We start from the raw sequence: 22398 nt of genomic DNA on the forward strand, positions 1-22398 counted from the left end.
TGTGGGCCTCCTGTTTCTCCTGTGTCTGATGTTCCCCGTGGGCCTCCCATTTCTCCTGTGTCTGCTCCCCATGGGCCTCCCATTTCTCCTGTGTCTGCTTCCCATGGGCCTCCTGTTTCTGCTTCTGTCTTTCTTGTTTTTTCTGTCTCTTCATTTTTGCCTTCCTCTGTTCCTGGTGTGGTTTTGTTCCCTTATGTCATGTCTGTGCCTGTTCCCGTTCCTGTTGTGGTTCCTGTTCCTGTCTCTCCTTCTGTTTCTGTTCCGGTGTCTGTCTGTGTGTCCATTTCTGTACCTGTGTCTGTCTTGGTTCCTGTTCCCCTCTCGTTTGTGTGGTCTGTCTTACATTCTTGTTTCCCCTCATCCTGTTTTGCCTCTAGTCTCTCATTTGGTGTCGTTTTGTGTTGTGCCTCCTCATCCTCTCTCCATGTTTCATCCTTGTTCTGTTCATGTTTTGTCTATTCCAGTGTCTGGTCTATTCCAGTGTCAGTGTCTTGTTCCTTTTTCTGTGCCTTTGGCTCCTGTTGTCCCGTGTCCTGTGCCTGTGCCCATGGTTCCTGTTGTTCCCTCTCCTGTCTGTGCCTTTGGCTTCCGCTCCCATTCCTGTTCGTGTTCCTGCTCCTGTTCCTGCTCCAGATTGTGTTCCTGCTCCCATTCCTGCTCCTGTGCCTGTTCCATTCTCTGTTCCTTGTGTCCCGGCTCCTGTCCTGTGTCCTGTCCCTGTTTAGTTTGGTTCTGTCCCTGTTTTTGGGACCTTGTGTCTGTGTTTGGTTTTTTGTTTGGCGCACCTCGTTGTTGCATGCCTTTTGGTGGGGGAGGGGATTGGGGTACTGTCACAATTGGCCCCTCCCAGTCCTGTCCATGTGCTCGTGTTGTTTCAGTCTTCCATGTGCATCTGTTTACATGTCCATGTGCTTCTTTGTTTGGGTTCCTTCCTAGTCCGGCCCCCTTGTTTTCTGACTCCGCCCCAGAATAGAACCAGAATAGCCCCAGAACAGCTATATGAACCTGGACTGTCATGACCACGACCCTGGATTTGTTCCCCACCGTCACAATCATAAGCCCTGCCTTATTGTCTTGGCCCTCTACTAACTGCTTAGTAACCACTGCTTTCCATCTTTATCTGTGTAAGGTTCAGATTTAATTTAACTCATTTAAGCCCACTAACCCAAAGTTGCCCCAGTCAAAAACCTGAACCCTGCTGTTGGACCTACGAACTGAGAATATGTTGGCATTAAACATTTCATTTTTTTGTCCTTAAGTAACTGGTTTATGTAAAATGGACAAAGATTTATTAAAATGCAATTCTATTCCAATGAAACTCAAATGAGCTGTACTGAAATGATTCAGTTCTGCTCCACTGAGTTGAATTTTATGTAACAACGTCCTGGCATACTGACTCTAGTATGCATAACTAAAGTTCACAAACCAGTTTATTTTAAATTAGTACACAGTGTGTAACATTAGGCTTGAAGCACCATTTAGAGTCAGATGTGCCTGGGCAACACTCAGTAGCCTGACAGACTCAAGAATGTTGTTTAAAGACAAAAAAAAGGTCTGTGTGGTAAAGCTCACCAGCTGAACACAAATCCCTTGAAAAAAAGGTATCTAAGTGTGCACAAAGGTGAGCTATTTGATTTGCTGTTCAGCTGGTACTATGAGCTGGTTTGACTGAATAAAAACCGTGTGTTGTGTTCCCAAAGATAGGATTTATGGAGGCTACCCTGTAAGCCTCGGCCTGGACTAAAGGTGTTCTCAACTCGAAGCAAAAAGTGAAGTTCCAGCCGAAAATATCCCTTTGAGGTTGTTCCCCGTTTATTGCAAAAATGAAGTTTAATACAAAGGCTAGTTCACCTCGGTGCTGTTCAGTGTGTTAAAATGTGCTGTCTTGGCTGGTTCCACACAGCTACGGTAAGAACCGTGTGTTCCCCAGTCCAAGCCGTCCTACTCACTAATCACTGGCACCTGCATTTATACCTGTGACCTACGTGACCTAAGCTAAAGTGAAGTGCTCCCCCAAGTGACTAAGTCTAAAACTACACTAAAACCTACCTATAAGTGCAAATAAAATGGCTCCTACAGGATTAATTAAACTCGTGTGTTCTTTGTGTCTGTTAGCTTGTTTAATCACATTTCATTGGCTGTCAGCTGCTGTGGTGAGAAACATTAACCAAATCAGAGCTCCACATTGAAGGCAATTCAGTATTAAAGGCTTCAGTTACTTACAGTGGAACTAGCACTGTTAACTGGATAATTTGACTTGAAATGAAATATTTTTGATATTAAGATTGACAGGTGGTATCTTGAAAATGTATAAAAAAATAGTTTTTTTTTTTATCATTACTTTTTTAATTTGTGATATTGTACTATTACCTTACTAATTTCTTACCTATTTTTGATCTTAATTTCTTACCACTTAAATCTCAAGTTCTATTTTTATCTACTTTTATCTTTTATTCACTGTTATTTTAAACTTTCTTTTAATTTAAAATGATCATGTCAATCCCTGTTTTTGTAAATGCTCGGCTACATTGAAAATGAGGGTTGCCCTCAATGTACTTCCGAGTCAAAATAAAGGTTGATTGATTGATTTTGATAAATTACAAAGGAATCATGTAATATGTTGTGGTTTGTTATAACATTTCTCGTTATTTTCTTATTTATTGTCATTTGCTGCTATAGTAATTAGGTTATGCTGATGTTGCTGTTTTGATTCATGCCATATGGAAGAATAGTAAACACACACTTTCATTTAAAAAAATATACATGTAATCTATGTGATTTTTACAATATATATGTGCTTAGAATATTAAAATGTCTAGTCTTTAAATGTATTACAATGTATACATATTTGTCAATATACTGAAATATGAATGCATATGTAGATTAAATGCATGCTATAGTGTCAATTTTAAATATTTCCATATATGCCAAATATGTACTGAAACATAAACTGGATGTGCCTGTTTCTAATCGTTCTAACTGAGAATTTGCCTGTCTAAGGGTGTCTGTACGACCCTGATGACATGTTCTCACGAATGTGCTATAATGCTGTAAAATAAAGACAATATTCCAAGAATAACCAGCCAAACTTGAACCACAATGCTGCAAATTTCCAGTTACATCTTACCATAGGAGCCTCAAATCTGTAAGTACCAACAGTGGCTGGTGTCTGAATAGCTTTTTCTGTCAATTTAGTTTTAAAAGCATTCTTTATGCTAATGAATACATACATTCTGTTCATATTTATATGCACACATTCAGAAGACGTGTAAAAATCTGAAGTCAATATGCACAGGAAGTGAGTTAATGTAATATATGGTAATCTAACCTGCAAGGCTCAAAGCCAAAGTAGAAAACAGGTGAAACACTACAAAAGGATAAAAGAAAAAAGGAGGGATGATGTCAGTGAGCGCGAACAGCCAATGAGCTACTCCGCTTGCCAGCCAATCAGCACACACGTGCAATAAAGCTAGTGTGCTGCTGCACTACTGTTTATTGTAGAAAAAAAATTTATAGTTACATTTTCTTTGCTTTCTTAGGAAAATAAGAAAAGGAACACATGAAATTTCTGGCCAAATGATTAGAAACCATTTTAACTTTTCATTTTTAGACATTGAGCTCTGTTTACTCATTCATTGAGGACTCCCTCACTCTGGCATTTGCAGTCATGTTTTTTGTATAACGGGGGAAATAGGAAGAGGCCAGGGTCCTCATAAAACAGCTTCGATTCCACAACAAAAGAGTTAGAGATAGCAATTCCCTTGCCTGTTGCCGAATTATGCTGTTAGTTTCTAGCCAATTCCAGCGAGTGTAGTTGTTCTGTTGTCACTGCAGTCGACTTTTACTGAGGCTACTCTACCCACCCTTGCCATTACCACGTTATGTAACATGATCATGTCTATAGAGAATAGTGAGGGGTGTGACTAACAAAAGCTGGAAAACACAGGCGCTGTCCTACGAGACCACTTGTTGACTGTTTCTAAAACGTTCCGTCTCTCCATCCCTGCTCAGTCATGATGCCTTTGGCATTGCTTGAGAGTTTTGATCTGAAGGGTCTGCTGCTCTTTCTTCTTGTATTCTTGTTAGTCCTGGACTACCTAAAGAACAAGCCTCCACTGAACTTTCCACCTGGACCCTTCGCCGTACCATTCCTGGGAAACATTTTTAACATCAACTTCAAAGAGCCACATATTTACTTAACCAAGGTGAGCAAACAATTTGTGGTGGACTCTTGCGGGAAAAGTTTGTGATGAACTGATTCAGTATGTCTTTGAAAAGATTTCTCTAAACTGTTCACAGTCTGAGTTAGTGCTGTCATTCTAATGGGTTTATCAGTAATCTTTCTAAGAGGGGAGATTGCCCTGAAAAGCTGTACTAACACACCACACTGTTTTCAAGAGCTTACATAATACAAGTGCAACTTGATATGATTGTCCTTCCAGGACTGTTAAAGCCATCTACACATGAGAGAGAATGTTTAACCCCTTAAACTGCAGGCCTTACGCAGTTGCCATATGCTTTAAAATGTGCAGATGTGTGTTCTCTGTAAATCAACATAATGTGTAATTTGCCCCCAGATTTACATAAAAAGTGCATGTATGTGTGTCCGCTGTTTAGACATTAATGGTTTTTAATGTCTTTTAATTAATTTTCAGAGGAAAGTAAATATATACTGCTGTACAATGAATACTTGAAGTTATACTAATTTCATTTCTATAGTGTTGTCCCATGAAAAGATATAATAAAATATTTGCAGAAATATGAGGGGTGTACTCACTTGTGTATACTGCGACAGACTGTGTATACATATACACAAACACACACATATACACTTTTGTATGATTGTGCAGCTTGATAAAGAGGCAAAAATTAGTACCCCTCCACAGTCCGCAGTGACCAGCTTCAATAAGGTTTAGTGTAAGGGTATCATCCCCTACAAAAATGAGAAGGCCAAAAAACTGCACAGTTTAGTATTTCATCTACTCCAACACACCCACAATGATTGTGACTGGGCTGTTAGGGCCTACCTGACCACAAGGCCCAATGCAGCTCAAATACTAGGGGCGATCCACTTCAGACAAAAACAGTAGCTGAATGAGTAGCATTAAATATGATATTGATAATGATTAAATAAAGTAAAAATAGGAAAAATAGACCACTTTAATATATGATCTATAAAACTGGTCATCTGAAAGTATGGTGACTGAAAGTAAATTCACTGTGTTTGTTTGACCCCCTTGTTTTCATCTCCATAGCTGGGCAAGACCTACAATAATATCTTCTCCATGCAAATTGGGCGACAAAAGTCAGTCTTTCTCACTGGTTATAAAATGGTGAAGGAGGCGCTGGTGAACCAGGCTGAGAACTTTGCAGATAGGCCTTACAGCCCCCTTGCTGTGAGGATATACTCAGGCAATGGTAGGTCATCTGCTGTCAACCACACTTCTTACTATGTCCAGCATTATGTCTTAGTCAAGATTAATGTCCACTTCTTAGTCCTTTAGAGTTCCTAGTCCGGTGTAGACCACAATATCACCTGTGGAATTAACTTGCTCTCCTTGTACACAGTTGGAATTTTTTTGCTCTTGAAACAGGACGTGATTGAAGAGCAATTTCAAACAGAAATTTGTGTTTGGCAGATGATGAAAACATAACTGCCTTGCTCTTTAGAGCAATTCCATGCCAATGCTTGAGCAATTTTAACTGATCAGCTCAATCTGAGTAGTTAGCTTGTTAGGTTAGGTGGTGAGTGAAGTGTACTGTACTCATCTCTTTCTACTCCTGCAGTTGGACTGTTTTCCAGCAATGGGGAAACGTGGAAGAAGCAAAGGCGCTTTGCATTGTCCACACTGAAGAATTTTGGGCTGGGGAAGAAGACCATGGAGCTGGCCATCTGTGAGGAGAGCCGATTTCTGCAGGACGAAATGGACAGACAGAAAGGTACAGTATATATATTCATCAAACAGGCCCAGAACCAGATAATCTCCTAACCCTAATCTGCATGAGAGAAAACTTAACTGTCTTTAGAATAATCTGAATTTTTGGGTCTAGCCTCCACAAAATAACTTGATAGTATGTAGCAATGTTGTAAAATGATCTACACTGACAAAAAAAGAGAAATAGCAATTTGCCTGTCTTCTACCCATCTCAATTAACTTTATATGAAAAAATGAGAAAGGATAAATACTTCATTAATCATGACGAAAGTTTAATAAATCCTATGGTAGGCATATTTAAACAAATAATAACTACAAATAAAACAGAATAATAAAACTGCTAAATAACTACATGCAAATAAAAAGTCATTTTAAAGCAAAACCTTCAGTGGTGCCTTCTGAAGTTATTTTTCAGCCAGAAAGACTACTGGACCTAAAGCAAACGAAAAACCAAACAAACCAATCAAAAAAAAAAAGCATACCACATACGCATACAACCCTTAGAAAGAAACAGTGCTGAAAAGGGAATACAAAAGGTATGGAAGTAGAGTTGAGCACATGCATGTCACCCAACCACACTATACACCATAACAACTAGCTCAAAGATACCATGCATTAAACTAATATGTGTTTCTATGTAACACCATGTTATCCCCAGGAGAGGCTTTTGATCCTACGGAACTTTTCAACAATGCTGTCTCTAACATCATCTGCCAGTTGGTGTTCGGCCAGAGATTTGATTACAATGATCACGATTTCCGGCTCATGCTGAGATACATATCTGAAGCAATTCAGCTAGAGGGCTCCATGTGGGGATGGGTAATCTGCCTCTACATACAACTTCATTACTTCATATTCACTTAAATGAATAAATCCCAGCTAACCTCAGCCCTTACCAGAGATCATAGCTGGGGTACATCCTGATCCTGAGCAGCAATGCTTAACCAAAGCTTTCTCTTCCCCACCAAAGTTTTATGAATCGTTTCCTGCCATTATGAAGCATCTGCCTGGACGACACAACGTCCTTTTTAGAAACTATGAATTCGTTTCTAAATTCATAAGAAAGAACCTGGACAAACACAAAGCAGACCTGGACTCCTCCAACCCTCAGTGCTACATGGACAGCTTCCTAATTGAGAAAGAGGTAGAATACATTTGCTTCTGTAGTGGCATTGATGTAACTGTAAATGACATAACAGATGACTTACCTGAGTGACTGCCAGATACACTGTAAGTTACATCATCTTTCTGTAAAACATTTCTCTTAAATTCTCTTTTTCATTCACTTCTCCCTAATTTTTTCGTCTGTGATTGTGTGTCCAGAACTCTCATGGTCCAGCTGAAGGTTTTACTGAAGACAATCTGGTTTGTTGCACACTAGACCTGTTTACTGCAGGGACTGAAACCACTTCCACGACACTGCGCTGGGCCCTTCTCTACCTTATCAAACATCCGGAGATACAGGGTGAGACCCCATTTCACAAAACCTACTTGTTCCATAATCTGTACACTGACGAAGAAGAAGCAATGCAACACTCATCGCATTTGGCCACCCAGTGACCCAAAAGCATGTCTTTTGTTGTTCATTGTTTGATCTCACATTGCAATTATAAGCAAAATCTAGCCTTTCAAAAACATTTCACAATTACCAGCACCCCTACATTTGCTGCTGAGTATCCATGCTCATTAATGAGACATCTCTTATAATGCTGGATGAGATTACATTACATTACATTTAGCAGACGCTTTTATCCAAAGCGACTTACAAATAATGTGGTACATAGAACAAACATAGTCAGGCCTTAAAGGAGGCCAAAGGGTAATAGCGGGGTAGAGAAGGGAAGGAGGGCAAGAAGGAGATGAGGTTGGTAGTGGTTAGATTGCAAGAGGCAATTAGAGTAAGTGCTCCCTGAAGAGCTCTGTCTTCAGGAGTTTCTTAAAAATAGCGAGGGACGCCCCTGCTCTATAGGAGAACATATAAAGTGACCTGAAACTATGTGACCATACAAAATCTCTCCAGGTCCTTCCTAGGTCCCTAAAAGTGGCCTCTTCTCTTCAGGTCCACTACAGTTCCCCCTGTTCTTGATTCTGTGAAAATTAACCACTGCCGTCAAATGCCATCAGAACTAGATAAATAACAATCTTAAAATGAATCTTGTGTAATACAGTAATATTCACACAGAAAATAATAATTAAAAAAAACAGATCTTACATTCAAACACAAACTTAGCTTACAGAATCAATTAAACCAAAGGCTATAAGCTTTAAAACTTAATATAATTAGATATTAGCTTGTTAATTACCTTGTTGAATATTAATCAAAACATAGATATACCATTACAGTACTGTATGAACTCTGTTAGCATCTGTAACACTTTACAATACTGTTTTGTAGTTAAATAACTAATCAGGAACTAAGCAGGAACGAATGAGTAGTGCTGCATTAACACTTAAATAACTACTCTTAAGTACCAGGGACTACTAATTAACTACTCAGTAGGTAATAATGAACTAATGATTAGGGTAGTTTACTATTAACTAAGCAATAAGTACTGAGTCTCAGAGAATTACTTAGTAACTATGGTGTCTTAGAATAACTTCTCATAAATTACAGATCAATTCAACATTAATTGCTGAATAGCTCAGTCTGACAAGGTTCCTGCTGAACTATTAACTGATGTAGTGTATTCCAACACTTCTAACAGTAGTGAAATACTCTACACAGTGTACAGACTCTACAATATAATGGATTATACCCTCCATTTCTATTCACAGAAACAGGTATCCTTAGAGAAGGCTAGGACATCTCACCACACTGTAATGACTGGTGTCCCTCATGTGTTTGTTTTGATTAGAAACATTAAACTGTTAATGCACATCTTGGTATTTGGCCCTGTGAACCAATTTGCACATCAGCCTACAAATGGGACAACTGCTAAAACACTTCAGTATTCAGTAGACCAGTCTGCTTACCTCTCATCTTTAGAAAAGAAAATGTTTTCTGCAGGAGCATGTGTGCCATTATTTCTTCTGAACAGTAGTTCTCCTTTAATGTCCTCTTGAGGGCAGGGTCAGTTGAAGAGAGGGCTCACAGAAATATCTGAGAGTTTGGTTTACAGACATAAACAGATATACAGAAATACACATCAAACAATACACTTCAGACACTACTAAAGATTTCTACCAAAGACCAGCCACAAACCAGGACAAACACAGAGCTTAAATACATAAGGGATAACGATGGTCAGGTGGATAACAGGTGGTAACAGTCAGGGGACAGGGTCTGGAAACAAGGGGACAGGACCGGGAAGGAACAAAACAAATGCACATGGACAGGACTGGGAGGGGCCAATCGTGACGGTGTCCTGCCTTCAAATTCACTTGGTACCACATATTACCAAGTGATTATGTAATTACTGTCTGTTAGATAATTAATGAGGTGCTGCTCTTCTACATCAAGAGCTAATGATGATCAGGAACAATATAAAATGAAGCAATGGTAACTCTTTATTAATGAACTAGGAGTCACTGATGATGAGGAACAGTACAAAATGAAACACATGGTAACTCATTACTAATGAAATAGGAAATAATGATGATCAGGAACAGTATTATAAAGTGAAACGCATGGCATGTCATTACTAATGAACTAGGAGTTGATGATCAGGAACAGTTTGTAAAGTAAGACACATGACAACTCAATATTAATGACCTAGGAGTTACTCATGATCAGGAAGTATATTATAAATTGAACTACATTTTAAAAAAAAACTAAAAATGATATACTGTAGCACAAACAGTATAAATTTTTTTTGCAATAAGAGTAAATACGTTGTTTATTGACTCCTTTTTTATTTGTGAACAGTCTAAACATGAAAACATTTCTGGGTTAACTAGCTATATCACTGAAAATAAGATAGATGTATGTGTTAGATAGATAGAACTTTATTGATCCCAGAGGGAAATTGTGGTGTTTCAGTAGCAAGACAATTTCACAAACTTATGTGACCACTAGCAAAGCAAAAAAAAAAAACAAAAAAACAACTACGCCTGGGTTTCACCCCAGGAAATACCCAATCAACAAACTAGAGTAATTCAGCACGCAGGTAATGCCTGGTTCACACTACACGACTTTTTCAGTCATCAGGTTTTTGTGCCATTCACACTACATGACTGATCGGCGACACGGGCTGACGAATTAAACGACTTTCACCCTGGGGAAACGCCGACTCATCTGGCTGCTGTCCAAAAACAAGAGAACACACGAAAACTAAACTCTCGTGAGAACTAGCAATACCACATAGAAGATGTGAAAAACAAGCAATCTGAGTTGTCACCGCGCTGATTTGTAGTGAGAAAAGAAAGAAGAAAAGGGAACGAATATGGAGGAGACGATGGATAAAGGCACAGGGCCAGCAGGGACTGTCTGTTCTGCAGAGAGAGTTGGAGGTGAATATTTTATCAATGAAAACGTACCTGTCTGTTTGTACTGTGAGAAAGCATGTGTATATGTACATGTACTCCATATTTTCGTTATTTTTTGACGGTGACGCGGTTCTCTCTCTACGCGTTCCCATTGGCTGTAGCTAGACGCTGCTGTTGCCGACTGGGCTGGATATTAAACATGCTAGATATTTGCCAGGCGTCTCCGATTAGTCGGCGACCACTCGGCGAGTGTCTTTCAGCTGTTCACACTACATTTGCCTCCGACCACAGGTTTCTGTCGGCGATCTACAAAAAACAGTCGGTGACTGAAAAACCAGGCTAAAATCGTGTAGTGTGAACCAGGCATAAGCCTGAAGGACATCCAGAGACATGGGTTTGAGATGAGACATTAATTGATAAGAACATAAGAACACTGGTTTATTAATATAAATCTAAAATAAACAAATGAAAAAAGAAATATATAAGATAGGAGCTCCAAGACGAGGAAATACTGGTTGTGAGCAAACAACGAGTGACAGACAGGAGGGGAGCATTCACAGGAGCACTCCACCACCAGAAGGATACCCCACACACACTCAGGTGCCCTATGAAAAGAAGAGTCGGTTATAACGTACAATGCCAAGACCACTTGATCCAAAAGGGGGTGCTACAAAGCCAGTACATTACCCCAAAACAAAAAACAAAAATTTGGCTAAGGTCAGAGGACAACAAGTACTTACTTTAAAATATCTTAATTTAAGTAATCAAAACAAACCATAAACCAAAATAAGAAAAACTAACAAGGTATAATCAAATATTAAAAAAGCAAAACATAACCAAACAAACATGAATCAAAATAAGGTCAATGTAACAAAAAACAAACAACAAATTCAAATCAAGATAAGCAAAACAAAAATAAGCAAGAGGAAATCAAAACAGCAGCAGCTCAAATTACTCTGTAGGTATTAAAACAATAAAAAGACAAAAGGTAACAGCGAGTCAGCTGCTTCCAGAGCCTGCACATTTGAATGGTTATGCACCACCTAGACCGGTCAATGGCGACGCTCACATCCAACCTAAATGCAGGAGAGGGACATCATTAGCAACTAGATCTCTGTTGCTTCACAGCCCCAGCTGCCTACTTCCAGGAGCCGTGAGAATACCTTTAACTGCCGCTACGCCCAGGCTCACCACCTGTTAGCCGTTTCACCAGCCCACCATACACCTACACAGACACAAACCACTATCCACTATATACAAAAAACAATATCCATGTAGCCCCCACTACATACCTGCATACAGACATCACCCTGCTGAGGTCGAATTGCAGGAGCGTTATAAGTTGGCAGAGCCACAAAGCCACAAAGGGCTGTGATAATTCAATGCTGTTTCCAATAGCTCCTCACTAATGCACCAGAAGTGCTGGAGAAGGGGGAGACTGCATAAAATGGCACGCCAGCACCAATCAAATGACCATCAGCCCCAGCCAAATCAAGCTCCAAGCAGGAGGAAGTTGTACATGCACAAAGTGCCACTGTGCTTATATGCTAAAGCTAATGGCTAATTGCAAACACCTTGTGCTTCAGAGAGGGGCGGGGAAACAGCACAGTGCCTCTCACTATGGTGGCTGGCAGGGCTCACAAGCCACTCACAACCAGCCAAAGGCTTTGCTGGTTACACTTACATATACTATGCAGAAATATCTAAAACAGAAATACATTTAGACATAAGTTAAACTACAAGACAAATAAAATAAAGTTTGAAAATATATCTATTTACATATTTACATGGCATATTAGACAGATTCGCTGTATTTAGCATAGTGCATAGTGCATGCATAGTGAAAGTGTCATTACAGTAATTGTTGTGATCTGCTTTGCTCTGCTTGAGTTTTTTCAGTTCAACCTTCATGTGATTAGCAGTGAATGTAACATCACTGCACATTCCAGTTGTGGGGGGAGGGTGAGAGGTGTCCATTGCAGACAGCGGTTGCTGATGGTCACAGGTGTCAATGGCTGTGGTACAGGAAGGTGAGGCTGTGGATGGCCTATGGTGTAGTTGTGTAGGAGAGCTAATCTACTTAGGAGACAGTCACGGAGGAGCAGGAGAGGAGCCCTTGTCAAACTGCACAAAGAACTGGTTTAACTCATTTGCCCATTCACGCTTTCCCTCTGCTGGAATAAAGCTGCGTTGGTTGAAGCCAGTGATGTGTTTTAGACCTCTCCAGACATCACAAGTATTATTCAGCTCTAGTTTGTTTTCATTGTTTTCCAGCTTGAACTTGTACTCCTCTTTGGCCTTCTTAAATGAGGTTTTAAGCTCTTTTTGGACCCTCTTCAGTTCCTCCCTACCTCCTGCCATAAATGCTGTTTTCTTCTGGTTCAGCAAAGACTTTAAGTCACTGATGGGTTTGTTGTTCTGAAAGCTTCGCACAGTCCTGGAGGGTACAACAAAGTCCAGGGGGTTTATATCATGGGAACCAGGGGTTTATATCATGAGTTGAGATGAACCAGGTTTTGGTCTAAATGGCCCAGTGGATGGAGAGCTGTGGATTTATATGCTTCCTTGACATTGGCATATAGCAGGTCCAGAATATTGTTCTCTCTCGTCTTGCAGACCACAAACTGGCTGAAAGTGGGCAGACTTGATGAGAGGATAATATAATTGAAGTCTCCAGATACTGCGATGAATGCACTAGGGCTTTGGTTTTGCACCTTTGCAATGGTCGAGTGGATGACGTCACACATGGCATCCGCGTTAGCAGAAGGTGGGATGAGCACAGCACACAGAATAGCATGAGAAAACTTGCGAGGGACATAATACGGACACATAGCTACAACACATGGTTCAGTGTCGATCTTACAGATTACTTCTTTAACTATGTGACCAGGATTACATCATCTGTTGTTCACAAACACAGCCAGCTCTCCTCCCTTCTTCTTACCAGTTCGCTTGTGGTCTCTGTCCACCCTCACAGTAGTAAAACCACTCAGATGAACATGAGAGTCTGGTACGCATGGGCTCAGCCATGACTCAGTGAAGCACAGAATGCTGCATTCCCAGTATTCCCATTGTGTCTGTGTTAGAGCAGAAAGTTCATCCATTTTGTTAACCAGTGACCATATGTTCCCCATAATCACTGAAGGAAGATTTGGTTTGTATCTTCGCTTCTTTACCCGCTGTTTCTCTCCCGCTCTGCAGCCCCGGTAAGGATGTCTCAGCTCCACTAGAATCACCAGCCGCTGAGATGTAAACAAAGCCAGCGGCTTCCACAGCACAATCAGCTGATTTCTCATGTAGACAAAGCAAGGGCACGCAGTTATAATACACCCAAACAAAATGAAATCAAAATCTGTCATTACTACTGAAAGAGAAATCTGAGAGCTGAGACCAATCACAGTATATTCTGCATGTATATTAGTTACACGTATTTCTGTTTTATATCTGAGGCACAAAGTTTTACTACCTATTAGCTTAGCTTACATTAGCTACATTAACTAGCTAGCTAGCATGAACTCATAACAACATCAGCAGCAGCTTTAGGTTTAATAAAACACTAATGTGCTTATAATTCTGAAGCAACACAGTAAAACAGACATTATATGAGAAGACCATACCTACTTAGCTCAGATTAGTTAGCAAGTCAGCTAACTGTGTTTCTACATTACTGCTGCAGTCTGAATAAACCCTTGAATCTGAATCAAAAGTCTCACATTAGTGGCCCGGGGGTCTGTCATGAGTCTGATTCACTCATCATACATCAGGAGATACAACAGGTCAGAATTAAAATATGAACAGAATTATTAAACTAATCCAGTGAGAACTCAGGATTAACTGCTCTCCTTTTCTCATCACCTAAAAAAACCCAATGGGCGCTCAACAGAAACACCAAAGCTAATAAAATAAGTGAAATAAATAATAGAAAATAAATAAATTAATTAAACTTTCTCATTCAGTAGTAATGACAGATTTTGATTTCATTTTGTTTGGGTGTATTATTTTCAGTGATATAGCTAACTAACCCAGAGATTTTTTCACATTTGGACTGTTCACAAATAAAAAAGTTGATAAACAACTTATTTACTCTTACTTTTTGAAAAATGTCTTTATTATTACTTTCATTAATTTCTTTATTATTACTTTATTATTCTTTTTTATTACTATTTTGTACTACAGTACATCATTTTTAGGGTTTTTTTTTCTAAAGTAGTTCAAGTTATAATACTGTTCCTGATCATCATTAACTCCTAGTTCATTAATAATAAGTTACTGTGTGTTTCACTTTATAATACTGATCCAGATCATCATTAACTCATAGTTCATTGTTTCAAAGTTACCATTGCTCCATTATATGTTGTTCCTGATCATCATTAGCTCTTGATGAAGAAAAGCAGCACCTCATTCATTATCTAACAGAGAGTAATTACATAATCACTTGGTAATATTCAGAACAAAGTGAATTTGAAGGCAGGACACATACAAATTCAGATATTTCTGTGAGCCCTCTCTTCAACTGACCCTGCCCTCAAGAGGACATTAAAGGAGAACTACTGTTGGCACAGTAGGCAGTACTGGCACACATGCTCCTGCAGAAAACATTTTCTTTTCTAAAGATGAGAGGTAAGCAGACTGGTCTACTGAATACTGAAGTGTTTTAGCAGTTGTCCCATTTGTAGGCTGATGTGCAAATTGGTTCACAGGGCCAAATATCAAGATGTGCATTAACAGTTTAATGTTTCTAATCAAAACAGACAGATGAGGGACACCAGTCATTACAGTGTGGTGAGATGTCCTAGCCTTCTCTAAGGATACCTGTTTCTGTGAATAGAAATGGAAGGTATAATCCATTATATTGTAGAGACTGTACACTGTGTAGAGTATTTCACTACTGTTAGAAGTGTTGGAATACACTACATCAGTTAATAGTTCAGCAGGAACCTTGTCAGACTGAGCTATTCAGCAATTAATGTTGAATTGATCTGTAATTTATGAGAAGTTATTCTAAGACACCATAGTCACTAAGTAATTCTCTATGAGACACAGTACTTATTGCTTAGTTAATAATAAACTACCCTAATCATTAGTTCATTATTACCAACTGAGTAGTTAACTAGTAGTCCTTGGTACTTAAGAGTTTGTGTTAATGCAGCACTACTCATTCGTTCCTGCTTAGTTCCTGATTAGTTATTTAGTGGCACGTGCTCCTGAGGAAAAAAGTTTTTTTTTCTTTTCTAAAGATGAGAGGTAAGCAGACTCGTCTACTGAATACTGAAGTATTTTAACATTTGTCCCATTTGTAGGCTGACGTGCAAGTTGGTTCACACGGCCAAATATGAAGATGTACATTAGCATTTCAAGGTTTCTGATCAGAACAAACACATCAGGGACTCCAGTCATTACAGTGTGGTGTGATGCCCCAGCCTTCTCTGAGGCCTTCTCTGTATTTTATGAGTATTCTAAGAAACCATAGTTACAAAGTAATTCTCTATGAGACTCAGTACTTATTGTTTAGTTAATAGTGAACTATTACACAGGCAAGTCCACCCGGGAGGAGACCCCGGGGAAGACCCAGGACACGCTGGTGTGACTATATTGCCCAGCTGGCCTGGGAGCGCCTCAGAATCCCCCCCGGGGAGCTAGTGGAAGTGGCTGGGGAAAGGGAGGTCTGGGCCTCATTGCTTAGGATGCTGCCCCCACGACCCGAACCCCAGAGAAGCGGAAGATAATGGATGGATGGATGGATGGATGGATGGATGGATGGATGGATGTTACGGGATGGCGAGGAGGTGGAGGTGGATTAGTTAGCAAGTCGGCTAACTGTGTTTCTACATTACTGCTGCAGTCTGAATAAACCCTTGAATCTGAATCAAAAGTCTTACATTACTGGCCCCGGGGGTCTGCCATGAGTCTGATTCACTCATCATACATCAGGAGATACAACAGATCAGAATTAAAATATGAACAGGATTAATAGTGAACTATTACACAGGCAAGTCCACCCAGGAGGAGACCCAGGGGAAGACCCAGGACACGCTGGCGTGACTATATTGCCCAGCTGGCCCGGGAGCGCCTCGGAATCCACCCCGGGGAGCTAGTGGAAGTGGCTGGGGAAAGGGAGGTCTGGGCCTCTTTGCTTAGGATGCTGCCCCCATGACCCGAACCCCAGAGAAGCGGAAGATAATGGATGGACGGATGGATGGATGGATGTTACGGGATGGCGGGGAGATGGACTCAAGTGCAGAACAGAAAGCCAGCAAAAAGGGGAGTAAGGAGATATATGGGGGCAATGGAGTGTGTATTTGACGTTGCTTATGAGGTGACCCAGACTCACATTCGAACCGCTGCTGTAATGATCGGCAGTCCACAGCGTTAACACTGCACCACTGGGATGCACAGGCGAGCAAAGCACCTCGAGGAAGGTGGAAATAAGGAGGCGGGGAAGAGTGGCAAAAAAAGGAAACGCCAAAAGCAGTGTGCTCAAACAACGGCTAAATTAGAAAAAGGTGAAATAACAGATAGTCAGAATACAATAAACTTCCTCTGAGAGTATGAGAGGAAGGTCAGCTTTAGGTTTTGCTGGTTTGCTCTTCAAGCAGCAAACACTTTTGCATGGCTTGGAGCTGTCTCTTGTTCAAGCCTTCTTTTGAGCTTTTAAGCAGTTTTGCAGCAGTTTCCCTCTTTTATTTTTCCAGCTCTTTTCTTTTTTCTTTTCTTTTCGCTAAATACTGTAGCTGTTAACCCTGTACAAAGGTGTGACAAACACTGGTGTTTGGTGCAGCCTTAAATAGGGGAGCTCACAGGTGTATAGGGTTAGCCTGATTAGTCCTTGGCTCCTCGCCGCCGTCGCCGTCTGTTGGCTGCAGGTGGTGCAGGCTGGGTGTGTTGCTGCCATCGTGCTGTACCAGAGCCCAGTAATCTCAAATATTTTCTCTTGAGTTTTAGTGAAGGACCGAGTAAAGACACACTTTGTGTTTAGATTTGATTGTATTGTATTTATCTGCATCTTAAACTCTTATTTCTCTGTTAACACTCCTGGTCTCATATCTCTCTTTTGACTAAGGCTATTTCTCCTAAGTAATTCAAGAGAATCACTCAGAAGTCTTCTGAGCCATCACAGAGAAACATTTCAACAATGAACATTTTCTCTTGGTTTTTATTCTCCTATCTCCCCCAAGATGGATAACAGATCAGTTTCCTGGACAGGGAATAATACTAGTCCTTGACCTAGTTCTACACAGTAATTTTTTTTTTTTTTATTGAAAGAAATATTTTGCCCAAAACTAAGCTTGATCCCTGATTGGAAACCGGAACTTTTATAATCTAATTAGCCAGGAAGATGTAGATCACCAGTAAAGACTGAAGAGTTTCTAAAGATGACTAAAATGAGACTTTGTTCTTAAGAATCAAATGTATCAAGTTGACAAACAATCCTTTTTAACAAGAGTGCCAATAATCCCAGAGTGCACTTTACATAGACTTATTCTAAACATCTTTATGAAAAGAATGTAATGTGACCAATTATCTGACCTTTTTGCTGATGTAGATAAGGTGCAGGAAGAGATAGATAGAGTGATTGGACAGACACGCCTGCCCTGCATGGCCGACAGACCAAACTTGCCCTACACTGAAGCTGTCCTCCATGAGGTCCAGAGGAGAGGAGACATTGTGCCCCTGAATGGAGCAAGAATGGCCGGGAAGGACACAACACTTGCAGGATACTTCATTCCAAAAGTGAGAATCATATTTTATTGACAGACGCTCATGGATTGTTAGAACATGCTGGCAAGAGAACAGGTTATTGTGTATATCACTAAGGCTTCATAAGTTTTGAAGCCTGCATGCAAAAGACACACAGCAAAGTAGTACTAGCATGATATATAGCTGACTAGCATAACTACAGTTGATGCACAGAGGATTAGAGGGTTGTGAGAAAGACCTGTAGTCCAGTCTCAGAAAAGTAAAGTTGTCATTTGCTGAAATCTGCCAGTGTTACACTTCAGTGATTTATTTACTAAAGCTTATAACCCACACTTGTCAAACTGGGGACCTTCCACAGTGGTGCGAAGATTTGCATTTACCCTCATCTAATGCTCTGAATTCAGTTCATGAAGGCCTTGCTAATTAGCTGAGGAGCTGAATCAGGTGTGTTTAATGAGGTAGCGTGCTAAATTCTGCAGTGTTTTGGCCCACCAGGACTGAAGCTTGACATGTGTTATAACCTCAAAAGTTGACCACTCAGATGAATGAAATCAGGCTGATTTGTGAAAAAAATTATGTGAACACCAGGTGAGCAGGTACGCAGAATCTCGAGTTATAGAAACGCATTGGGGAATGGTTTTGTTACAGTGCTGTGCACCCCCAGATTTCAGGATTACAGGATTTGCATCTGCTAAAGAGAATTATAATCATAAAACCTTCTGAACTGTTTAATAATTTGAGTATAGTAAAGACCCATGTGTGCTTGTTTTAGAGCAGATTTTTTCTAATTATCTGCGGTAGCCACGGACTGTTTACATGAACCACGCATTTTCATTACAGTGAGCCAAAAATGCCAGTTGAGGTTCAAAGAGGTCAAGTGTGTACAGGCCGGTTCTAAGCCTTCCTAAGTTTTTTTCTTAAATTTGTTCTTGAGGAAGGTCCTAAGAAGTTTATGTTAGATGCACAACATGTTGTTATAGTACCTTTGTACTCTTAAGTGTGCATAGATTCTGTTCTTACCCAGTAATGAATTGCAAATAAGAAAACATTGGTGAATGTTAGAATCTTCATCAAAAGCAATGTAAGTAGGCATCATGAGGAAATTTCTTCTTAAGAACGATTGTTTTTTTATCAGCCATTGTATCCACTGCTCAGTGAGCATTCCAGTGTCACATCTCACAGCGTGACTGTTGGCATAGCAATCATTTACCACCAAGAATTTGATTGGTTGCATCAATTCCCAGATGTAGGACATATGCAGTATGATAGTAGTAGTTCATTTACAGTATCATAGTAACATAATATTCAACTCACTCCACAGGTTTTAATAGAATGGGGGTCTCGGGCAGATGCTAGAAAAGCTTGAATTTCCATTCAACAAATTATTGTTGTGTGCATTTGGAGGTATGCTTTCCATCATTGTCCTGCGAGAAGATCTATGACCCTATTCTGGCAGAGGCAGCCAGTTACAGTAACTTAGTCACAAAGGTCAAATTAGCACTGCAGAAAATAATAATACTGGGAAGTACAGAATGTTTTAAAGGAATACAACTGATTACCATAAACAGCAATTTTGATGCATTTATGAAGGAACAGAGAGCATATTCAGTTGTAACTCACTTATAATAGAAACCAATAGGCAGGTGCTAAAACAGCTGCCAAAACAGCTGAAACTACTGAACTGAAACAACTGAAACAAAGTCTGTGGTAATTGGCCATATGCTATGCATGGGAAAAAGTATACATAATATAGATTATTCCTTTAATAACAGCAATGTTGATTTGGTGCCTTGTGAGACTAGATTGCAAAAGCCCTTTTAATAGTTTGCACTTTTTCCACTGAGTTGTACTTTTATACTGATTTCTGTTCGCCTCCTTATGCTCTTCTGTTGTGTCCAGGGAACTATGCTGATGCCGATACTTCACTCTGTTTTGTTTGATGAAACTGAGTGGGAGACACCCAATAGCTTCAATCCTGAGCACTTCCTCGATAAAGAGGGGAAGTTTGTGAGGAGAGATGCATTCCTGCCATTCTCCGCAGGTAAAAACATGCTCAAAGAAGAAGCCTGAATCTGTCTTCTACACAAACCAAGTATCTCTCATCCAGCTTCACACACTCACATTCTCTTTCTCTCTGAATCAGGGAAGAGAGTGTGTCTTGGGGAACAGCTCGCGAAGATGGAGCTCTTCTTGTTCTTCGTCGGCCTTTTCCAGAAGTTCCGCTTCTCCGCAGTGGAAGGGGCGCAGCTCAGCACGGAGGGAGTTGTAGGAGTCACGCTCACTCCTCAGCCTTTTAAAATCTATGCAAAGGCACGATGAAAACACGTCATTGCATTGCATTGAAAACAGTTCATGTGCATGTAACCAAATACTTTTGGAACTCTATATATTTATATATATATACACAGTACTGCTTGAAAGTTTTAGGCATCTAAGCAAATTTTTAAATGCTTTACCTCAGCAGTGAGTTTATCACAAAGTATATTAGAATAAAGTCATATTCATAAGAACTTCTTGGGTCCATATTTTTCCTTGACACCTTCACAGCCACCACAGAGACTTGTTAAAATCATCAATTACAACATGAGCACAATTTAATGATGCACTGATTGGTCAAACAAGGAATTGCTTTTGAACTACATATAATACTGGGCTTCCTTGAGGAGAGGTTTGAAAATCCATAAAATCACTATTATACATATATAAAATCACTATATATATATATATATATATATATATACACATACACACACTGCTCAAAAAAATAAAGGGAACACTCAAATAACACTTCCTAGATCTGAATGAATGAAATATTCTCATTGAATATTTTGTTCTGTACAAAGTTGAATGTGCTGACAACAAAATCACACAAAAATCATCATCAATGGAAGTCAAATGTATTAACCAATGGAGGCCTGGATTTGGAGTCACACACAAAATTAAAGTGGAAAAAGACACTACAGGCTGATCCAACTTTGATGTAATGTCCTTAAAACAAGTCAAAATGAGGTTCAGTATTGTGTATGACCTCCCTACAACGCCTGGGCATGCTCTTGATGAGGTGGCAGATGGTCTCCTGAGGGATCTCCTCCCAGACCTGGACTAAAGCATCCGCCAACTCCTGGACAGTCTGTGGTGCAGCGTGGCGTTGGTGGATGGATCGAGACATGATGTCCCAGATGTGCTCGGATTCAGGTCTATGGAACGGGCGGGCCAGTCCATAGCTTCACTGCCTTCATCTTGCAGGAACTGCTGGCACACTCCAGCCACATGAGGTCTAGCATTGTCCTGCATTAGGAGGAACCCAGGGCCAACCACACCAGCATATGGTCTCACAAGGGGTCTGAGGATCTCATCTTGGTAACTAATGGCAGTCAGGCTACCTCTGGCGAGCACATGGAGGGCTGTGCGGCCCTCCAAAGAAATGCCAACCCAAGCTGAAGGATGTTGCAGGCAGCAGATCGGTCTCCACGGCGACTCCAGACTCCAGACATGTGCTCAGCGTGAACCTGCTTTCATCTGTGAAGAGCACAGGGCACCAGTGGCGAATTTGCCAATCCTGGTGTTCTCTGGCAAATGCCAAGCGTCCTGCACAGTGTTGGGCTGTGAGCACAACCCCCATCTGTGGACATCGGGCCCTCATACCTTCCTCATGGAGTCGGTTTCTAACCGTTTGTGCAGATACATGCACATTTGTGGCCTGCTGGAGGTCATTTTGCAGGGCTCTGGCAGTGCTCCTCCTGTTCCTCCTTGCACAAAGGCAGAGGTAGTGATCCTGCTGCAGGGTTGTTGCCCTCCTACGGCCTCCTACATGTCTCCTGGTGTACTGGCCTGTTCTGACTCTCCTGGTAGCGCCTCCAGCCTCTGGAAACTACGCTGACAGACACAGCAAACCTTCTTGCCACAGCTCGCATTGATGTGCCATCCTGGATGAGCTGCACTACCTGAGCCACTTGTGTGGGTTGTAGAGTCCGTCTCACGCTACCACGAGTGTGAAAGCACCACCAACATTCAAAAGTGACCAAAACATCAGCCAGAAAGCAGAAAGGTACTGAGAAGTGGTCTGTGGTCCCCACCTGCAGAACCACTCCTTTATTGAGTGTGTCTTGCTAATTGCCAATAATTTCCACCTGTTGTCTATTCCATTTGCACAACAGCTGTGAAATTGATTGTCAATCAGTGTTGCTTCCTAAGTGAACAGTTTGATTTCACAGAAGTTTGATTTACTTGGAGTTATATTGTGTTGTTTAAGTGTTCCCTTTATTTTTTTGAGCAGTGCATATATATATATATATATATATATATATATATATATATATATATATATATATATATATAT

The 22398-nt window shown here is 40.5% G+C and overlaps 1 protein-coding gene and 1 long non-coding RNA gene across 2 annotated transcripts; one reads left to right on the top strand and one right to left on the bottom strand.

Moving 5' to 3' along the window:
* Nucleotides 1-4013: 4013 nt before the first annotated feature.
* Nucleotides 4014-20548, top strand: LOC108415260 (cytochrome P450 2J6). Its single transcript, XM_017688279.2, has 9 exons — nucleotides 4014-4205; nucleotides 5256-5418; nucleotides 5788-5940; nucleotides 6595-6755; nucleotides 6907-7080; nucleotides 7260-7401; nucleotides 17905-18092; nucleotides 19959-20100; nucleotides 20203-20548. The coding sequence occupies exons 1-9, from the start codon at nucleotides 4014-4016 to the stop codon at nucleotides 20376-20378; spliced, it is 1491 nt and encodes a 496-aa protein (XP_017543768.1). The 3' UTR covers nucleotides 20379-20548.
* Nucleotides 10101-11911, bottom strand: LOC108415376. The gene is made up of 2 exons (XR_001857003.2): nucleotides 11654-11911; nucleotides 10101-10966 (listed from the first exon to the last, which is right to left on the bottom strand). It is a non-coding gene; the product is annotated as an uncharacterized LOC108415376 (long non-coding RNA).
* Nucleotides 20549-22398: the final 1850 nt, after the last annotated feature.

Source organism: Pygocentrus nattereri, chromosome 4, assembly GCF_015220715.1.
Source record: "Pygocentrus nattereri isolate fPygNat1 chromosome 4, fPygNat1.pri, whole genome shotgun sequence".
Taxonomy (NCBI): Eukaryota; Metazoa; Chordata; class Actinopteri; order Characiformes; family Serrasalmidae; genus Pygocentrus; species Pygocentrus nattereri.

Coding starts and splice junctions, on each gene's coding strand:
- LOC108415260 (XM_017688279.2), top strand. CDS start 4,014: ATGATGCCTTTGGCATTGCTTGAGAGTTTTGATCTGAAGGGTCTGCTG. Junction 5,941..6,594: donor CGAAATGGACAGACAGAAAG/GTACAGTATATA, acceptor TGTTATCCCCAG/GAGAGGCTTTTGATCCTACG. Junction 6,756..6,906: donor AGGGCTCCATGTGGGGATGG/GTAATCTGCCTC, acceptor TCCCCACCAAAG/TTTTATGAATCGTTTCCTGC.